The sequence below is a fragment of the Mesitornis unicolor genome, unplaced genomic scaffold (assembly GCF_000695765.1).
Source record: "Mesitornis unicolor isolate BGI_N332 unplaced genomic scaffold, ASM69576v1 scaffold2189, whole genome shotgun sequence".
NCBI classification, from domain to species: Eukaryota; Metazoa; Chordata; class Aves; order Mesitornithiformes; family Mesitornithidae; genus Mesitornis; species Mesitornis unicolor.
In genome coordinates this window covers 1-17,249 of record NW_010205034.1, presented here as the reverse complement: position 1 = coordinate 17,249, position 17,249 = coordinate 1, and the positions used below count along the sequence as shown (strand labels likewise).

The 17,249-nt window shown below is 42.7% G+C and overlaps 1 protein-coding gene across 1 annotated transcript in view; it reads left to right on the top strand.

Moving 5' to 3' along the window:
• The window catches only part of LOC104545962 (fibrillin-1-like), a gene marked incomplete at its 3' end in the record, with an annotated part of 102,873 nt that extends 85,748 nt beyond the window's left edge, over positions 1–17,125 (top strand). Inside the window, exons 29-34 of the mRNA XM_010191232.1 lie at positions 3,651–3,776; positions 4,587–4,712; positions 12,897–13,019; positions 13,565–13,687; positions 15,348–15,473; positions 17,003–17,125. Of these exons, the coding sequence (XP_010189534.1) occupies positions 3,651–3,776; positions 4,587–4,712; positions 12,897–13,019; positions 13,565–13,687; positions 15,348–15,473; positions 17,003–17,125 (747 nt within the window). The remainder of the gene's footprint in view (positions 1–3,650; positions 3,777–4,586; positions 4,713–12,896; positions 13,020–13,564; positions 13,688–15,347; positions 15,474–17,002) is intronic.
• Positions 17,126–17,249: the final 124 nt, after the last annotated feature.

Genomic DNA, 17,249 nt, shown 5'->3' with positions numbered 1-17,249 from the left:
CAGCAGGAGATAAATTTTCTCCCTTAAGGTATTTTATGAGATCCAAATCCAAAATGCGTTGAAGTCAATGGGAAGAATCATCATGAACATGAGCCAAAATGCTCTGCATGCGTACTGCACAGTCACCTTGGAGAGATAACAGACAGAAGTGCCAGTAATGGAGCTGATGGCCCTGTCCTGTGGTTCTGTGGTATCTGCTCTTAAGCAGGCAAAAAGTTTCCTATTTTTAATTCTTTGCTTAGTCACATGCAAGTATGCTGCATTATTTCAAAACTGAATGCCTTTCAGACAGACTGAGTTCTGAGCGGTATGACTCTTAGGAAACAGCTCTCCTGCACTTTTGTGAGAAAATTTTCAGAGCCCTGTAATGGCCGGGTGTTCTCCTTTGGGAGCCTGGGAGTCGTAATCCCAGTAAGTGACTTGTTCTTGGGGATTTCCACATAGGTTACTGGAAAGATAATTCTGCCCCACTCTTCTCTTACTTCTTGCTGCACAACCACTGGCCCGCTGAGGCATGTGAATATTTGCCAGCTGTTTGCCAATTCCACCCAGGAGCTCCTTGAAGAGCATGAGAAGCATAACAGGGTTAATTCCTTGGCGTAGAATTGCCTTTATAGTCGAACAAATGGAGAGTTTTCTAGACTGAATTAATAGAGATTATCTCACATTTAGAATTTTTAAATATTTATAGACCTCTGATCAGGGTCTCGGTTACCCTGAGGCCGCTCGTTACCATTGCAAAGTGTAAAAGAGCCTTAAAATACAGCTAAGTGGATTTTGCCCTCCCCTCACATTGTAGCTATCAGAAACACGTGAAGTAGCCAGTCTTCAGCAAGCATGGGACCCTTGTTCAAAGTAAGAAATCAACTAGAAGAAGTGCATATTTGACTGACCCTGAAATTAAGTACTTTGAACCGTACAATAATTAGATTAGAAATAGATTGCTTTAGGTCGAGTTTCCATAAAAGGCACGTTTGTGCAAAAAGTTGCCCAAACATTGGTGTTTGGGGCACTTTTTCAATGCAAAAGTAAAACCAGTTGATCAGAATTGTGGCTCAATCAAAATCTAAGCCCAAGTGACAGGAATAGAGGGACATGAGAGAGAAGGGAGGAGACAGGGTCCTTGGAGCCACTTTTCTGTTTTCATCTTCTTGGCTTGACTGGACACCAAATGACCCAGGCGTGTAATTGGGCAGTCTTAGGGTTCTCCAGTCCACTGGCTAGAATCACTTCTGCGCTTTATTCCTGCTTGCCTGTAGCCACCCAAAGACATCTCTGAACCTCACAGAATCACAGAATGTCAGGAGTTGGAAGGGCCCTGGAAAGCTCCCCCAGTGCAACCGCTGCCAGAGCAGGATCACCAGAGCAGTCACACAGGAACACGGCCAGGGCTTTGGGTGTCTCCACACAAGGAGACTCCACAACCTCTCTGGGCAGCCTGGGCCATGCTCCATAACCCTCACACTGACAAAGTTTGGCCTCATCTTCAGCTTGAACCTCCTGTGCTCCAGCTTGGGACCATTGCCCCTTGTCCTGGCATTGGCCATCCCAGAGCAGAGCCTGGCTCCTTCCTCCTGACACTGCCCTTTCCAAACTGATCCCCAGGAATGAGGGCACCCCTCAGTCTCCTCTGCTTCAAGCTCAAGAGCCCCAGCTCCCTCAGCCGCTCCTCAGCAGGAGATGCTCCACTCCCTCCAGCATCTCGAAACAGAGCAGTTCATTTAGAGCACCTTCTTGTGTATATTAAATGAAAAGAATCAGAATAGGAAACTGTCATCTTTCCCTTCTGAAAAGGGAGAAAGCAATTGCCTTTGCTGTGGGGAGGGGATGGATTCTCAGTGTTCTTGCCCACACATTAACTTGACCATAAACATGGCCATAGATGTCTGTAGTCAGATCTTACTTGAGTGAGGAATAAAAAAGCATCTGATTTAGCTGTGAATTTTTGCATGTTTATATCCAGCCTTGACTCTGAAAAACAGGATTTCATTTGTAGGCCAGCCAGTAATAGCTGTTAATAGCTTCTCTAAGAAAGACTTGAATGCAATAACCCATGCATAAGAAGGTTTAAATAGCAGAAACGCCAGACACCTTTGGATGTCAAGTCAAACTCTACCTAAGAAAATATCCAGAGATCTGAGGAGTCACCTTCACCACCCTTTTAATATCTAAAAATGCTGCTGCCTTCTCTTGAGGAGATGTTAGTTACATCTATAAACACATGGTAAATACTAAAAACCTGCATGCTGAAATATTTCTTCTGCCCAAACCGAGTGAAAAATGAGAAAACAACACGGTATCTTGTGACATTATCTACTCATTGCACTGAATGTCTGGTTTTGCCATGCTCAGTGTTTGTGCATGGTACAAGGTACAGTAGCGCTGTGACCTGAGTATGTGAAACGCCTCTTTTACATTTTCAGTTTGCTCTCTGTGTGAATGTGTCTTTTATCTTTAACATCACACAAAGCTAGAAGCCATTATGGAATATATTTCTTGATAATTGAGCTGGTAAGAATGCTGTTCAGTTCAGTAGTAGGTCAGGTTTGAATTGGTGAGGTTATGCATAAATAATCAGCTCAATTAGGAGAAACAACAGGTTCTTTGTCAGCTGATTTTCTCCCAACTGTGAAATCAGTACAGTGACAGGTTACTAAATAAAGTTCTTTATTTCTGTCATTAGTATCCCCATTTTTGGAGCTTAATTTTGCATGTTAATTCAAATTCCGTTCCAAATTAACATTTCCAGGCTAATGTCCATGCCAACATTATTTGCTTGTTAAGATGAACAGGGACTGCTGAGCCTTCTTCCTTGCCGAAGCTGTGTATCCACACAAGCACTGGCTGCTAGAAGTATAATGAACATCATATTTTAAGTTAAAGTGAGTTCATTTTCTGCAGCTGCATAATTACTGCAATCCACAATAGACTGGTCTGATAATGAGTTACACCCTTGCTCTTGGAGGAGGTGCCTGAATCTTGTCCTTTTTGTGCTGGTTTTTTTCCCATGGTATCACTAGGCAGAGTTTCTGATTTTTGCTCTCACTGGTGTGTGTTGGTGCTGGCACAGGGAGACACTTGGGTCTTCTGAAAGGAGCACTAACATGAACCCAGGGTCTCTGAAAGATTCCAGACCTTAGCATAGCTGCATTAATGTCATAAAGTATCTGCTTCTGCCTTTGGCTCCACTCAGTAATGGCCAATTTCATGAACTGAGCAAACAATTTGCATTCTAGAGGGGGTAACTGTGTGGCTGGCCTGGCCAGTCAGCTGAGATGCTAAAAAACCCATAACATCTCTTAGTGAAATAAATGTATGTACTGTAATTATTCCCATCATGAGTTCGACTCTGTGTTTCCAGTTTGTCACCTCCCTTGAGACCTGTAAAGGTGTTCTCCATGTGTGATGGCTTTTTTAAGCTCTGTAAAGTCTGGTATTTTTTGTCACTGAATTTGACTTCAGAGCTCCCATTGACTTCAGCTTCATTGAAGAGCTTGCTCATCAGGACAGTTTTGCAGTGTACCATTCAGTTGTTTGCAGGGGTTCAATCTTCATCATGTTTATCAGAGCATTAACATGTTTGCTTGTCATGGTTATGGTTACTTGATTTGCATAAAGGTAACATATTTTAATCTGACTTTTACCTGTAGATATTGATGAATGTGAAGACAATCCTAACATCTGTGATGGGGGCCAGTGTACGAACATCCCAGGAGAATACAGGTGTCTTTGCTATGATGGATTCATGGCATCTGAAGACATGAAGACTTGCATAGGTAAGTTGAAAGCACACATTTTCCAGTCTGCATTAACTAGAGAACAATTCTTTATTAAGGCACTATTTCTAAGTAGATAGACAATGGTATTTAAAGACCACCGCTCTTACGCCCTAATGTTGGCCACCTGACCATAGGACCAGCCCCAGCACAAGCTGCATTTATCAAATGTAGCTATAATCTCTGTATGTCCCTGTAGATTGGGATGCAGACAGGATGGTCTATAGCATTGTACCTTTGGGTCCTCTTCCAGTGAGGTTCTATGCAGCTCAGATGAAAGAGTGCTTGCAGAAAGGAAGTGCTGGTGAATGACACCATGGAAAATGTCAAGGAAGATAAATCACCAGTGCTGATTTAAACTTGTCTCCAGGACAAAACTATGTTTCAAAACAAAGTCATGAAACAGCATATCTCCAAAACCAAATTTTCACGTTTAAATTAGAAATCTGGAGCATAGTTGAGGAGAAATGCATGTACAAAACTAGATAATATGTGCAAACTTATATAAATGTATATTACACACACACACATAGAAAGCGTCAGTAGTCGTATTCTTTGGATAATATGTTGAATCTTAGTCTCTGTTTTTAATGACAGTTGAAATTAAGGGTATGTTAATACAGGTATGATAATACAGCAGGGTTAAATCAGATCTCTAAATGTGTACAAGGTGAGGAATAGCTAACATAAGCCGTCTTCTCTTTGCATACGTAGACCCATTTTTGTACCTAAACATTGTATCTCAAGAGATTTTGCCAGTTTCTTTCTAAGAATTCTATTTAATAAAACTAAATTCATGGTTTTTTTCAGATGTTAATGAGTGTGATCTGCATTTAAACATCTGTCTGAGTGGAACCTGTGAGAACACAAAAGGCTCATTTATCTGTCATTGCGATATGGGATATTCAGGAAAAAAAGGCACAACTGGTTGCACAGGTATGTTTTAAAGTTTAATTATTAACTTAACCTCATGAGTCTGCATGCCCTTTTCTCTAGCGTTCAGAACCTCTTCTCGCTGTGCTTCCTTTCACTTACTTGTGCTAAATATTGTGTCTTACCCGAATTTGCTGAGCTTGTATTCTGCCGAACTTCAGTGACACAGCATTCAGCCTGGTGCTGCTTCTGCTGAAATGAGTGACCAAATGTCCACTGTGAACCAGACTTGGCTTCTTACTGCATTGTTGTTGGTCTAAGAGGATAGAAAATGCCGTTGCCTGTAACTTGACAGACTCCTGAGGACCTCAGTGCATTTGGATTAGTTAATTGTATACTATGCATGCAAGTAACAGGTATCTGTATCCGTTCCAAGCGTTGTTTTGGCAAATGCAGATGGCTTGAAATATGTGCTAAAATATATTTTCAGTTTTTGCAAAGTGGCAACAATACAAGTATTTCATGTATTGCCAGCAAACAGAAATGAGATTCAAATATACAGGCTCTGAGGGTATGATATTAATAATCCTAGTGCTGCTGTCTCAAGCCAAGGTGTTGAGAGTCTTAGGCTTTGCCCAAATATGAATGCAAACATATGTTTAATATAATTTTAATGTAGACTTAGGGTAAACACATTTCTGGCAATGTCTTTGAGGCAAACTTTTATTCCTAGTCTGCCCTTATTGTACGGAGTTAATAATACACTTCTGTAAGTGCCCCAGATATATGGAGCTGGTTTTTACAGCTCTCATAGAACAATCTGAGAGCTGGAGTTGTACTGTACATATTGGACTGTGGACGAATAGTCATGCATTAGTAACAGCTGCCTTTGACTTGCATTGGAACTGATCTAAATCCAAGAAATCCCTAATTGTACCCTGTAGACCGACATTTCAATGTTCTTTGTTTCTGTGCTAAATTATATTAAGATCTTCAGTGCTATAGACCTGAAACCCCTCGTGCTGATCAGTTACACATGGTGTAGCTATCACTCCCAGCATCATGACTGATGGTCAGGAGCAGTCAGGGAAGATGAAGCAACTATTAGAAGGCAAAAGACAGAGAAAGGTCATGGAGACAGGGCAGGAATCTGAGGTATGGCTTCTGGGGAAGTGCCTGGAAATAGCCACTATTTTGGCACCATGTGATGCAGGGTAGTGGCAAATATCCCAAGCAATACTTCTTTAGTTAACAGAGAGGCAGGGAAAAATCCCTCCCTCCTGGTTCCAGCCAAGCCCAGCCCTCTGGATGGACACTGTCTGCTATGGGGCTCTTCCCAGGGCCTTGTATGTCTTTGTCTTTCCCCAGGCCCGTCCTTTGCTGCTTGTTGCTATGGGCTGGCACTCGCCAGGAAAACCCCCAGGGCACCTTAATTTCAACAGATACTGTAGAGGGGCTCAGTACTTTGAAAGAGTCCAGTAGCCTAAAACAAAAAGGTGAAGTATCAGTTCTGCTGAGAGAGCTGAGATGAGACCACGCTCAAAATAAATCCCCAAAATCTTTTAGATTTAAATAAGAGGAGGGAGCAAGCGAAGCAGGAACTATCTAGATTGGATTCATTCTGAAGAAGCTGTGTTGATGCAGGTCCCGTTGTGACCACAGTGTATACAGATTCTCACATTCTGGGTTTTAAAAAGTCTGATTTACTGGTGGAGACCTTTGGACACCTCATGTTTGCACAGTATCAGAGTGGAGCTGCAGTTGTCAGGCTCAGGTACCGTAGATAAGGAGAGCAAGCTTCAAGACTCCTTTTGGAAGGGACCGTGCCAACAGCACCTTGACCTCAGAATTCAGTTCTTGTTTTACAAGCAGATCAAAAGCATCCACGATTTTTAGGAACTCCTGTGGAAAAGAAATTAGAAAAATGATTGCAACGCTTTGAATGGGAGGTTCTCTGTTTCATGAGAACAACTAAATAACGTCCTCTGGGTTCCATTACAGTTTTGTCTAAATATTTCAGCTCCCTTGTCATTACCGATTGTTTCCATTTTAACAAATAAACATGTTTTTTCTCCAATCATTTAACAGTATTCGGAATCCACCCACTGACTTACATTCCCATCCCACACAGATGTTAGTTCCCCCCCACCCCCTTGGTTCTCAGTAAGAATGTGGGCAGAGCTTAGTAACAAAACCCAATTTTTAAAAATTGTGCAAAAATATACACTGTATGTGCAGGTTTGTTAGGCAAAGTGCTCCTAGTGGTTTAATTTCCATTCAGAAGGCAAACTGTGGCAAGACTTAGAACAGTTCATTGTAGATTTTTCTAGACAGGCAATGGTAGGTAGCCACTAGAGAGAAGATTGCAAAGTTTTCCCCATCACAGTTCCAGATTGCCCAGCTTTATGACAAATATCTCGTCTCTGCTTTTTCTGTCAGTAAAGTGTACATGTACTTGTGCAGAGATGAAACCCTGTACTGGCACACACATCTGTATTTTGTGATTCATTACTGCTCTGGAGTATTGCCTGTAAATTTGCAATACTTCACTTTTGATGTAGAGCCTTAGATTTACTTGTTCCTGTGGAAATATCAGAGCAAACTCTTCTCTGACTCTCTTGCCAGTTCTGGCTGTGTGTGCAGACCTCCTGTTTGCTCCCGGTGGAGCTGTGCTTGCGCAGGCTCAGGGCGCTCTTCACAGAGTCAAACTGAACAAGGTGAATCTGGGGGCAGAAGCTGCCCGAGATGGTCATCAGATCAAAAATACACGTACTTCAAAAGTCAGCTGGATTTCTCCACAGCAAGTGCAGGGAGTTGGAGGGCTGAGACACCAGGCTCTGACTCTGCAAGGGCCGTGCTGGTGCCGTTTGGAGACGATCTGGTGGAAGATGTTCAGCTGCAGCCTCAGCGTGGGGTGGGAGGTTGGAGAGCTTGGTCGTGAACATTACTTACTGTCATCCAGTAGTGATGATGGTAGTGGATAACTGCACGCTGCGTGCTGCACGTAACATAGTTTTAAAGAGAAGGACGTCTGATACGGTGACAGGAAGAGATGAGACCTGTCATTCTCCCTCAGATACAGGTCCATAGCGTTTTGTGATCTGTACAATGCGCTTGCCTCTCTCCCCTGCCGTCGGCTTCAGGCCATTAATAATACATGGTGTTTCAGTCTTGGTGGCACAGCAGAGTTTTGGTATCAGTGAAACAAATAATACATTTCTCCTTATGAATCTGGGAGCTGGCTGTGTCAGGCCAAATACCAGAAGACAATAATATTAAGATGCTGCCCGCCAAGTGGGGTATTACAGAAGGAGCATATTGTGCGTAGGCGTCTGTCCAGCAATAACATGCTGCGCCCCAGGCTGATGATGTAAGGATGGATAGCAAGCAAGAACTGAACTGCCCCATGTGAATCTCCAAGAGGTGCTTACAGTGCAGTATGCTGAGCAAAATCCAAGTGTGCTTCCAGAAGAGAAAACAATTTTACAGGTGTAGAGATCAGAACAGGGAAGTCTTTCCATATATTTTTCTACTTGCATGAGCACTAAGTTGAAATTCAGTCTCCACACTCTGAGAAGCCTTCCCTTTTCCCTACCTGATTACATGGGCAGCAACCCAGGAGGAGGAAATGCCTTGTGACTTCCACCAGACGACTGGCCTTGTGGGAATCGAGCCCAGGCTTGAAATACCAGGGAAACGTCAGTGCGATAAAATGCACAGATATGCAGAGAGAGCCAACAAAATTAAAAAGTCAGAAAATGCTTAAGGGATTTGCATAACTCCTGACAAAGTACTGATTTATAGGTGGAGAGTGAATTAAATTCACACTTTGCTAAGAATCCCCACAGACTATTTAAGCCCCAATGATACTTAACAGAAAATGTAAGTGGTACACAGAGTACCTTGAGGATTTCATAGCCTGTGATGAATGTGTGAATTTTTGTGGGTTAATGCTCACTCTCATCTGTTCAAATGCAAAGAAATGGCTTGGGTGTTTCCAGAGTATAGGTGAGAATACAGAGACTTATCCCCGTGTTCCTCTCTGGCCAAGTTTAATGAACCACTTCTAGACCCTGCAGAGATGGGATGTGTGGATGCTGCCTGGGCTGTTTCTTTCGTTTGGTTGCCACGTTTGCGAGCACAGTGCCAGCACGACAGGTATACATGACGTGTATTTTTGCTGCACATCCACAGCCCTAAAAATTTGTGCCTCTGTGATTAATGGGAGAGATGCTCTATTAATTGCCAGAGGCTTGAGAGAAAAAAATACTTGTCCAGAGAAGAGAACTGAAGGAGCCAACAAAACAGAGTGACTGACAGGATTTTTTTCCCCAGAGTGCTTGGGATTGTTATGATGTCAGATCTGCATATTATTTATCATGCGTATTCTCATCTGTTGTAGGCAGACAACTCCCTTCGTATTAAATGGGAGTTGTGCAATGACCAAGCTGAGAACATGTGTGCAGCAGGACTGGGGCACAATGGGACCGGCTGAGGATGCAGTGTCAGTCTCGGATTGGAATGTCTTTATTTTCCTTGGCTTGTCCCAGCCTCACACTGGAGGCAGAAGGGGAAGGTTGATATAAATCAGTGACTCACTCCTTCACTCTTTGGTGAAAATCCCCCTGAAGCCAGTGGGAACAGGCCATCGTTGTGTGAAACCCTGACTTGAGCAGTGTCCTGTGTGCTCTCTGGGTCACAATACCTTTACTCAGACTGAGTAATGCCTTTCTCTTCAAACAATTTTATGAAAATAGTTGGAGTATTTGAGGAGTGTAGGACTGTTTGTACTGCCATGCAGACAGCACAACCTGGACTCTTGCTCTTATTGAAGATATTTATGTTGAGTTAATTTTTCCCCTACAGAGCCCAACTCCTCCTTTTTGTTTCATTCTGTGAAGCTATAATTCAATACTTATGGCAACATAAATCCATATTAAGCTCCAGTATAAGCAGGCATAAATTCCATTGATTTCACTGCCCCGTTTACACAGGACCGTGTTTGGTCTGAGATCTCTTTTGCCTTGGAAATAATTGCAGTGCAATAAATTTAGGCTTATAACTCAGCTGCGCAATGAAAGGAGGGAATAGGGATTATAGCAAAACAACATCTGAGTTAAATACAGATAGCTTTGAAAATAAGTAAAACCTGGGATGAAGCCAACGATGGTATTTTAGGTGCCTCAGTCAGCTTTCATTTATAGTATCTGAAAACCTTTCAATGAATGTGTCAATGAGATAAGCCCTGCAATGTCTCTGTACAGGTAGATGGTATCAGAAAAGGTATTTTGCATTCTGTATTTGATCTTTACCCAGGCAAAAAAACCCCATTGAAATCTATTGAACTCTTTTCCTGGAAAACAGCTGAGAAGGATTTCAGGATTTTGTTCAAAGCAAGTGGAATGGCATTTCAGTGGCTGATCTCTGAGGAAGTTTGATCCCATTATAAATACCCATGTTTGGATATAGATTTTTGCTTGCAACTTTCATCCTGCAGGAGATTCCAAGCTTTTTAGTGCGTGTGTCAAACGGCTGGTGAGGGAGCAAGCGTCCAATGTGACGGTGCTGCTGTTCCACTGAGACATCCTAATGGGGCTCCCGGGTGTGAAGTGTCAGTGGGTCAGTGTGAGGTGGGCTGGAATGGGTGCACACAGTCAGTCACTTCATGTAGAGTCAAAGACTGGTTTTACATTGCCTTACATTTGAGCCTGAGCATGACTTCATTGTGGTGTAGCTGTTGCATGCAAGTTTCTGTTTGTGTTTGCTGGTGGTTTAGAAAAAAAACTTGGCAGAAATCTCTCCCCGATGATGTTTTTGGTGTTGTTTTGTTGTGCTCCGCAGGGTATAAGGAAGCCTGTGATTGTTTGTATATTTTAAAGCATCAAATGCAGTGCAATCTCAGTGTTAGGAGTAGTTTAACAGTTTGGGGTTTAAAATCATGTAAAGGTTAAAATGCAGACTGTTTGCCTCAGCTTTTTTATGTCAATGTACACTGCAGCTGACCTCTCAAAGTTCCTTCAGGTCTTTCCCTGCAGTCCAAGCCAAAGTGAAGGGGTTTTTCTCTGACCACCCTTAAGGTTTTTGACAGACGCTAGTTCCCTCTTGAGGGTGATGTTATCTTCTTACGAGTTTCTGCACATGCTGAAGGCAGATCTCGTGCTCTGAGATTCTGCTCCTGACCCCTTTTTTAAGTCTTCAGAAGTAAGCGTCCATTTGCGTGTTTTCAGGCTTGTTGGTGCAGTCAGCATTCATTAATGGGAGATTCCAGCTGCCAGATTTAGGTCTATATCTACATTCAGATTATGAGAATACTCTTGTCTGAGGTCTTGATTCAGAGCAACGCCTCATTTAGAAGGAAACCCAGGAAAAGTAAGATTGGATGCAGTTCCACAGTACAGACTTAAACAAAAAAAACCAAACACAAAACCAGCCAACCCAACAAAAAAAACCAAACCAGCAGTGGTGGACTTGAGTATTTAATTGTAGGATGAGAGAGGCATGTTTTCTGCTTCTCAGAGTCATGTGAAAAGGCAAAATACATGTACAGGGCATAGAGAAAGGACACAGGGCCTGTTGTCTAGAGAAGGGTGGATGTAGACCTAAGAAGGGGTTGTGAAGGAAATGATTAAGATTGTACCTGGACACTTTCCCCAATGGCTCCGCTCTCTTGCCCTATTTAAAGAGCTCGTTGTTTTCTGTACAGTGATAGGGAAACCGAGGTCTTTGGTTTTGGGGCTGAGAACCCCAGAGGCTGTTACAGGGTTGATGACTGATGCTTTTTGTTAATCGTCCTCTTGAGAGAGGTCTGAGCTGGGTTTTGTGTGTAATCACACAGTTTGGGAGCTTGTTTTCCATTCCCATCAGCTCTCGTACAGAATGAGATTATTTGGCTTGCTGAAACAGCAAAGGCACATGGAAAGGCTGCAAAAATTTATGTAAATACTAAGTCGTTTGATTTTAATTCTAGATAATTTACATCCAGCATGGAAGTAAAGCACAGTTAGAGCTTGGTTACAGAAAGCATTGAAAAATCCATAGCTCGGATGTGTAAGAAAATTCCTGCCAGTTTTTTTTTAGTTACCAGTAGTAATTTCTGAAAACTTTGCTTTTGAGTTTATGCATTCTCCAAGTACTTATATGGAGCATTAATATTGTTTCGTGAGAAAGAATGGAGTTCGGTTTGTTTTTTTCTGTCTATACATTTTGACATTGTCAGAAAATGCCCAGGAATTAAAATAAGGTGAAAATAGCAAGTACTGAAATAGAACGTGCTGGCACGAACGCATGTAGTGAAGACTGGATTCCTTGCTCCCTGGTGTCTCCAAGGATGCTGACTTCTTTCCACTTTGTCAGGTTTCCTGAGTTCTAAATAAACCGCGTGCTTGATGATCGTGTCCATCAGCTGTCACGGTAAACACGGAGGTGCAGCCTGACCTCCGCCTTCCACGCCGTCTCTGGCCAAGCAGAACCTGGCTTCATTGCCCGCCTGCATCCCTAGGAGGTTCCTAGGAGGAGTTTGCAGGCGGTGCCCAGCGGGTGTTCATCACCATCCTTGCAGATGCAGTGGGGGCTTAGGGAGAGCTGCATGGACAGCAGAGTTGCCTCTGACACCTTTTAGCAAACCGTGTAGTGTGGAGCTACCCGGGTCCCAGGATGGCCACATGGGAAAGCTGTCTTTTTTTTCCTCAGTCGTGTTAAGTTATGGGCAAGCTGCAAGCCAGTAAATTGTAACGGTATCTCTCTGTTGTCAGGGCAGCATAGGTCTTCATATTAGCTATCAGATTTGACCTGCAACCTATTGCAAAGCTGCTTGACAAACGTACATCCCAGGATGCCGAACACCTGCAGTAGTAATCTGTATGGATGCTACTCTTCTTCCCAAAGGCTCCGGCCTCACGTTCTTTCTGAGCACACCAGTTAGACAAAGGATGAATTCCTGAATTAGTTTTCCTCCCTGAATGCAAAAGCTGCCAGGGCTTTGGAGTGAACTGCAGAAGTACTGCTGTATATGCCTACCAGAAAAACAGATAGCAGGGCAGCGCATGTTTGAAATATGCTACAGGCTGCTTTCTTCTCCTTTGTTGTGATTTTATTTCTCTTCCGCTTCAGTTTTGAATGTCACGTTGCAAAGAAATGCAGGCTTGCTTTCATGGTCACATTGTCCTTCTGGAGAAATTCCAGTGTCCATTACCTGGATGTGAGAAAATCTGATCCGTGAGCTCTTCAAACGTCTCTGTGTCCTTACAGATATCAACGAGTGTGAAATTGGAGCCCATAACTGCGACAGACACGCCATATGTACAAACACGGCAGGGAGTTTCAAGTGCAGCTGCAGCCCTGGCTGGGTTGGAAATGGTATCAAGTGCACAGGTAAGGGTCAGGTGTATTTGTATTTATTTGTAAGTTCAGACCAAAACTGAGTCCCAGCAATTCTGAAAAAAGCAAGACCACACCATTTGAGAAGCCAAATTATCAGGCTTGTTACGTCAATTTGACATGATCTGTGGAGGACCAACTCTCCACCATGGTCACTGGGAAATCAGCATTATCTCATGTTTGGCTTGAGAGATGGTGAGAACAGGCTGGACCATGGAGAGAGATGTGCTTTCCTTGAGGGCAGCTGATGGGAGGCAGTGAGAGGTCTCCTGGTGCTCTCCATGAAAACAAGATACAGATCTTAAATTTGAGAGAGCCCTGCAGCTTCCTCATTCACAGTTACCTCGTCAGACTTCTTCGTTGGGCTGTGAATAAGCTGTGTGCCTGCTGATGACCCCACACGTGTGGGTTTTATTATGGAAGATTATTTAAAGTAGAGCTTCTGTGTGCCAAACGCTGTTTAAAGTTTGTATTCACTGTGTGGTTTTTCTACTAATGTTACTTTCTTCTTTTTCTTTTCTTCTTTGATTATTTTAAAGACCTGGATGAGTGCTCCAATGGAACCCACATGTGCAGCCCACATGCTGACTGCAAGAACACGATGGGTTCTTACCGCTGCTTGTGTAAAGAAGGTTACACTGGGGACGGCTTCACTTGTACAGGTGAGCTCCCTTAGGAAAGCGTTGCATGACCTCCAGTGGTCCCTTGTAACCTAAGTTAGTCTGTAATCCAATACACAATAGCTTTTAAACATCTGAAATTATTCTCTAATGTATTATCTTCCATTGCCTTCTACTGCACTGAAGTTGCCATACTTTGTACTACACCTGGTCTGAAGCAGTCACTTTTTTCAGTTGATAAAATGCGGGTTTTCACCGAGCTTTTCTTGTTGGTTGGAGTTGGTGGCAGACTTACTAAAACAATGCTTGATCATATAATTTGACTAGTTACTAAACTAGTCCATTGGCTCCCCACCGTACTATTTTAATAATAGGGCACAAGCGTTAAAATTACTTTATAAAACTTGTTCTTTTCACAAGCGTGTGCTGTCATCACCCTGAGAGATGGTGTCAGAACACAGTGCTGACCTGTAGAATAATGGAAATAGCTGCTTCTGAAACTTCATTTTATAACCTGTAAACGTGATTGTAAAACATGGCTAGAGAGGTGTTTCCTCCCACTCTTCAGTCTTCAGCTTTGAAGAACAGATTAGCTCATGTAAGCTTAGTCAACAGAAGCCCTGCTGTTGCACTAAGGGTATCAGTGTTACTGGTGATGCTTCACAGATCAACTGTGGCAGGTTTTTATGGCATCTGTCTCAGGAGGTTTAAGGCTGAATTTGAGTAATTCCAAATTATAAATGGACCCTGGGATTCTGTTTACTTTTCTCCCTATAATTTGTCCTTGAATCTGATTCAGCTTCCTTAGTGGCCTTCATAACCCAGTGCTTTTTGTTACTTTCCTATGTGATGATTTCCAGGAGTCTATGAACTACATCTTCCAAATGGAGCGCTTACAGAATTTCTGCATTGAGTAGAATTTTTTCTTTGTTTAATTTGGGTACTTTGTTGTGCATGCATTCAAGAGATGACTGGGACTCAGACTAGAGCCCTCTGCCAAAGCACGCAGCACTCACCCTGGTGGGTACTACCTTTGATTTGCCAGCCATGGACTTTTACAAGCTCCCACTGCCAGCTGCTTTGTTGCAACAGGTAGAGTGGTTTTGTGACATACAGCATTTCAGCTAGAGAGTAAAGGCCACACTCTTACCTGAACGGCAGCGTTGTGCAGTAGCAAGGCTGTTTTTGTCACCAGTGGTTAACCTGGTTTAAATGTGACCTAACTATTTTCACCTCAGCACCACGTTTTTGTATGTTTGGCATGGAGGCTGCCTGTTACCATGTGTTTGCTCATAGCACAGCAAACCGCTTCTTTCAATTGCTGCCTCTAGGCTTTGCTGCAATAGAAACAATAAAATAAAATATAAAAATAATAATAAATAATAATAAAATTCAGGTGCTCATTCTGAGTCTAAATGTGGTCCTGTGTACTGCCTCCAGTTATTAACTGTAGGTGCTTTAGGAGTCTGTACCTCTCTCTGGTTTTCCTTTTGACTAGAAGCTGTGTTTTCAACATGTAGGAAATACACTAAGCTGCCACATGTAATAGCCTCTGCACATAGCTAGATTTCAGTTTCTTCTGCAAGTGTTCAGAGCTACAGAACTGATTAAAAGCCTTGGGACAGTGCGTGCTTCAGCTGAAACTAATGCTGGCGAGAAAGCCACCTTTGTTGTAACCCTGTGATTGCGCTTCCTTTTACAGACCTCGATGAGTGCTCAGAGAACTTGAACCTCTGTGAAAACGGGCAGTGCCTCAATGCCCCTGGAGGATATCGCTGTGAATGTGATATGGGATTTTTGCCAAGCACGGATGGGAAAGCATGTGAAGGTAATTCTCTGTAAGCTTTAAACAACACTCAACAAGTTCTGCCTTAGTAATATTTTATGTTCGAAAAATTCTACAATTGGTTGCAGTTGTGGTTGCATTTGAGAACTGCATGAAAATTGTCAATAGTTACTTTTTTTAGTTTATACATTTACTACGGGCCTCTAGATGTTCTCTCCATAAACAAGAGGTAGACAAACAGCTTTTTGGAGCCTGCCTTACAACCTACTATTTGTGGGTCTGATTGGTGATCCAGTTTCATCGTGGTCAGTTTGTACCCAGTTCTCTGTTTTATTCATAACAGTTAAGCAGAAGAAGTTGTTACTGTGCTTTGGTGTAAATAAAGCTGTAAAACACTGGGAGCTCATCCGGTGAACATGCTCTGAGGGCTTCTGTGAGGTGCTGAATCAGAGTTTGAAGCCTTGCAGAAAGTTTCTATGACCACAAAAAAAACATCCCAGGAGTATTTGTTCAGTTTCGAAAGTGAGCTGTCAGTGGACTGCTTACAGCTCCTTCCTAAGAGCTTTGCATATGCAAAGAGTCACAAAAACCAAGTAATAGAAACCATACCAACCTTATTAAGGTCATATATTTGACTGTAACGTTTGAAATCCTCAGTTGATAAAACACTAATCAGTCAAGGAGCCGCAGCCACATTGTATGAAATAGTAATAACTCATAGTAACTGGTGTTTGATAAGAGTTCATAAGTACATCACTATAAATAGGACTTTTTCCCCTGGAAAGTGTTCTGTGTATTATTTTTAGTAATCTACCAAGAGAAAGAATTTAAGAGTGAATTTTCATGTAAACTAAAACAATATTGGGTTCCGTAATGTTCCATGAAACAATTCACTTTCAAACCCTTTAGCTGACTTCAAATGGCTTACGTCGAGCCTAGCTCCTGTTGCTAAAACAGACTTCCCTTGGTGTCTCAGATGTCTGCACTAAATGCAGTATTTTGAGGTCCTTCGTAAACACACATTTTTTATTGTACCAGAGTGGTTTTTCTTCATGCAGTGCACACGGCGCTCAGTAAATGCTGAATCAGATGCAGTGATTTGGACAAAAACCGCAGAGGTGAGCTCCGCTTGCCAGACGTGATGTCTGTCAGATGCAGAAGCGTGAAGATGAGCATCACGTTCACCTCTGAGCACAAGCTGTTGCTGTGCTGGTGTTCAGCTTTCTGCAGACGACTGCCGTTTCAGAACGCACTTCATTTTTTAAAGCGTATCTCCTGCCGTGTTTAGTTTTGCTACTTGTCAGATTAGCCCACTGATAAACTCAGATTGTGTCTGGCATTGGCTTCCAGTGACACTGGAAAGAGCCTTTTGCCCAGAAAATAGAGAGTTATGGATTGGATTTCTTAGGCTCCAGAGGTAAATCTTGCATGGTGTTTTTTCTGGGCTTACACGGTTTGCAGGAGCAGTTGGCTTCCAGATCCGTGTTTTCTGAACTTTTTTGCAGTTCTCTGTTTATAGCTTAAAAAGATAAGAAAACCTCATATTTTCCCCCTCCTTTTCCTCTTACCAGACATTGATGAGTGCTCGCTTCCTAACATCTGTGTCTACGGTACTTGTCATAACCTCCCTGGACTTTTCCGGTGTGAGTGTGAAGTGGGCTACGAGTTGGACAGAAGTGGTGGTAACTGCACAGGTAAGGATGGTTTTGAACAAGGTGCTGCTTGATGTTCTGTTAGTGTCGTGGTCAGTTCCCTAGGAAATCCTTTTAAAAAGCTATACAAATCAAACTGGATATCACAGAATCACAGAATCACAGA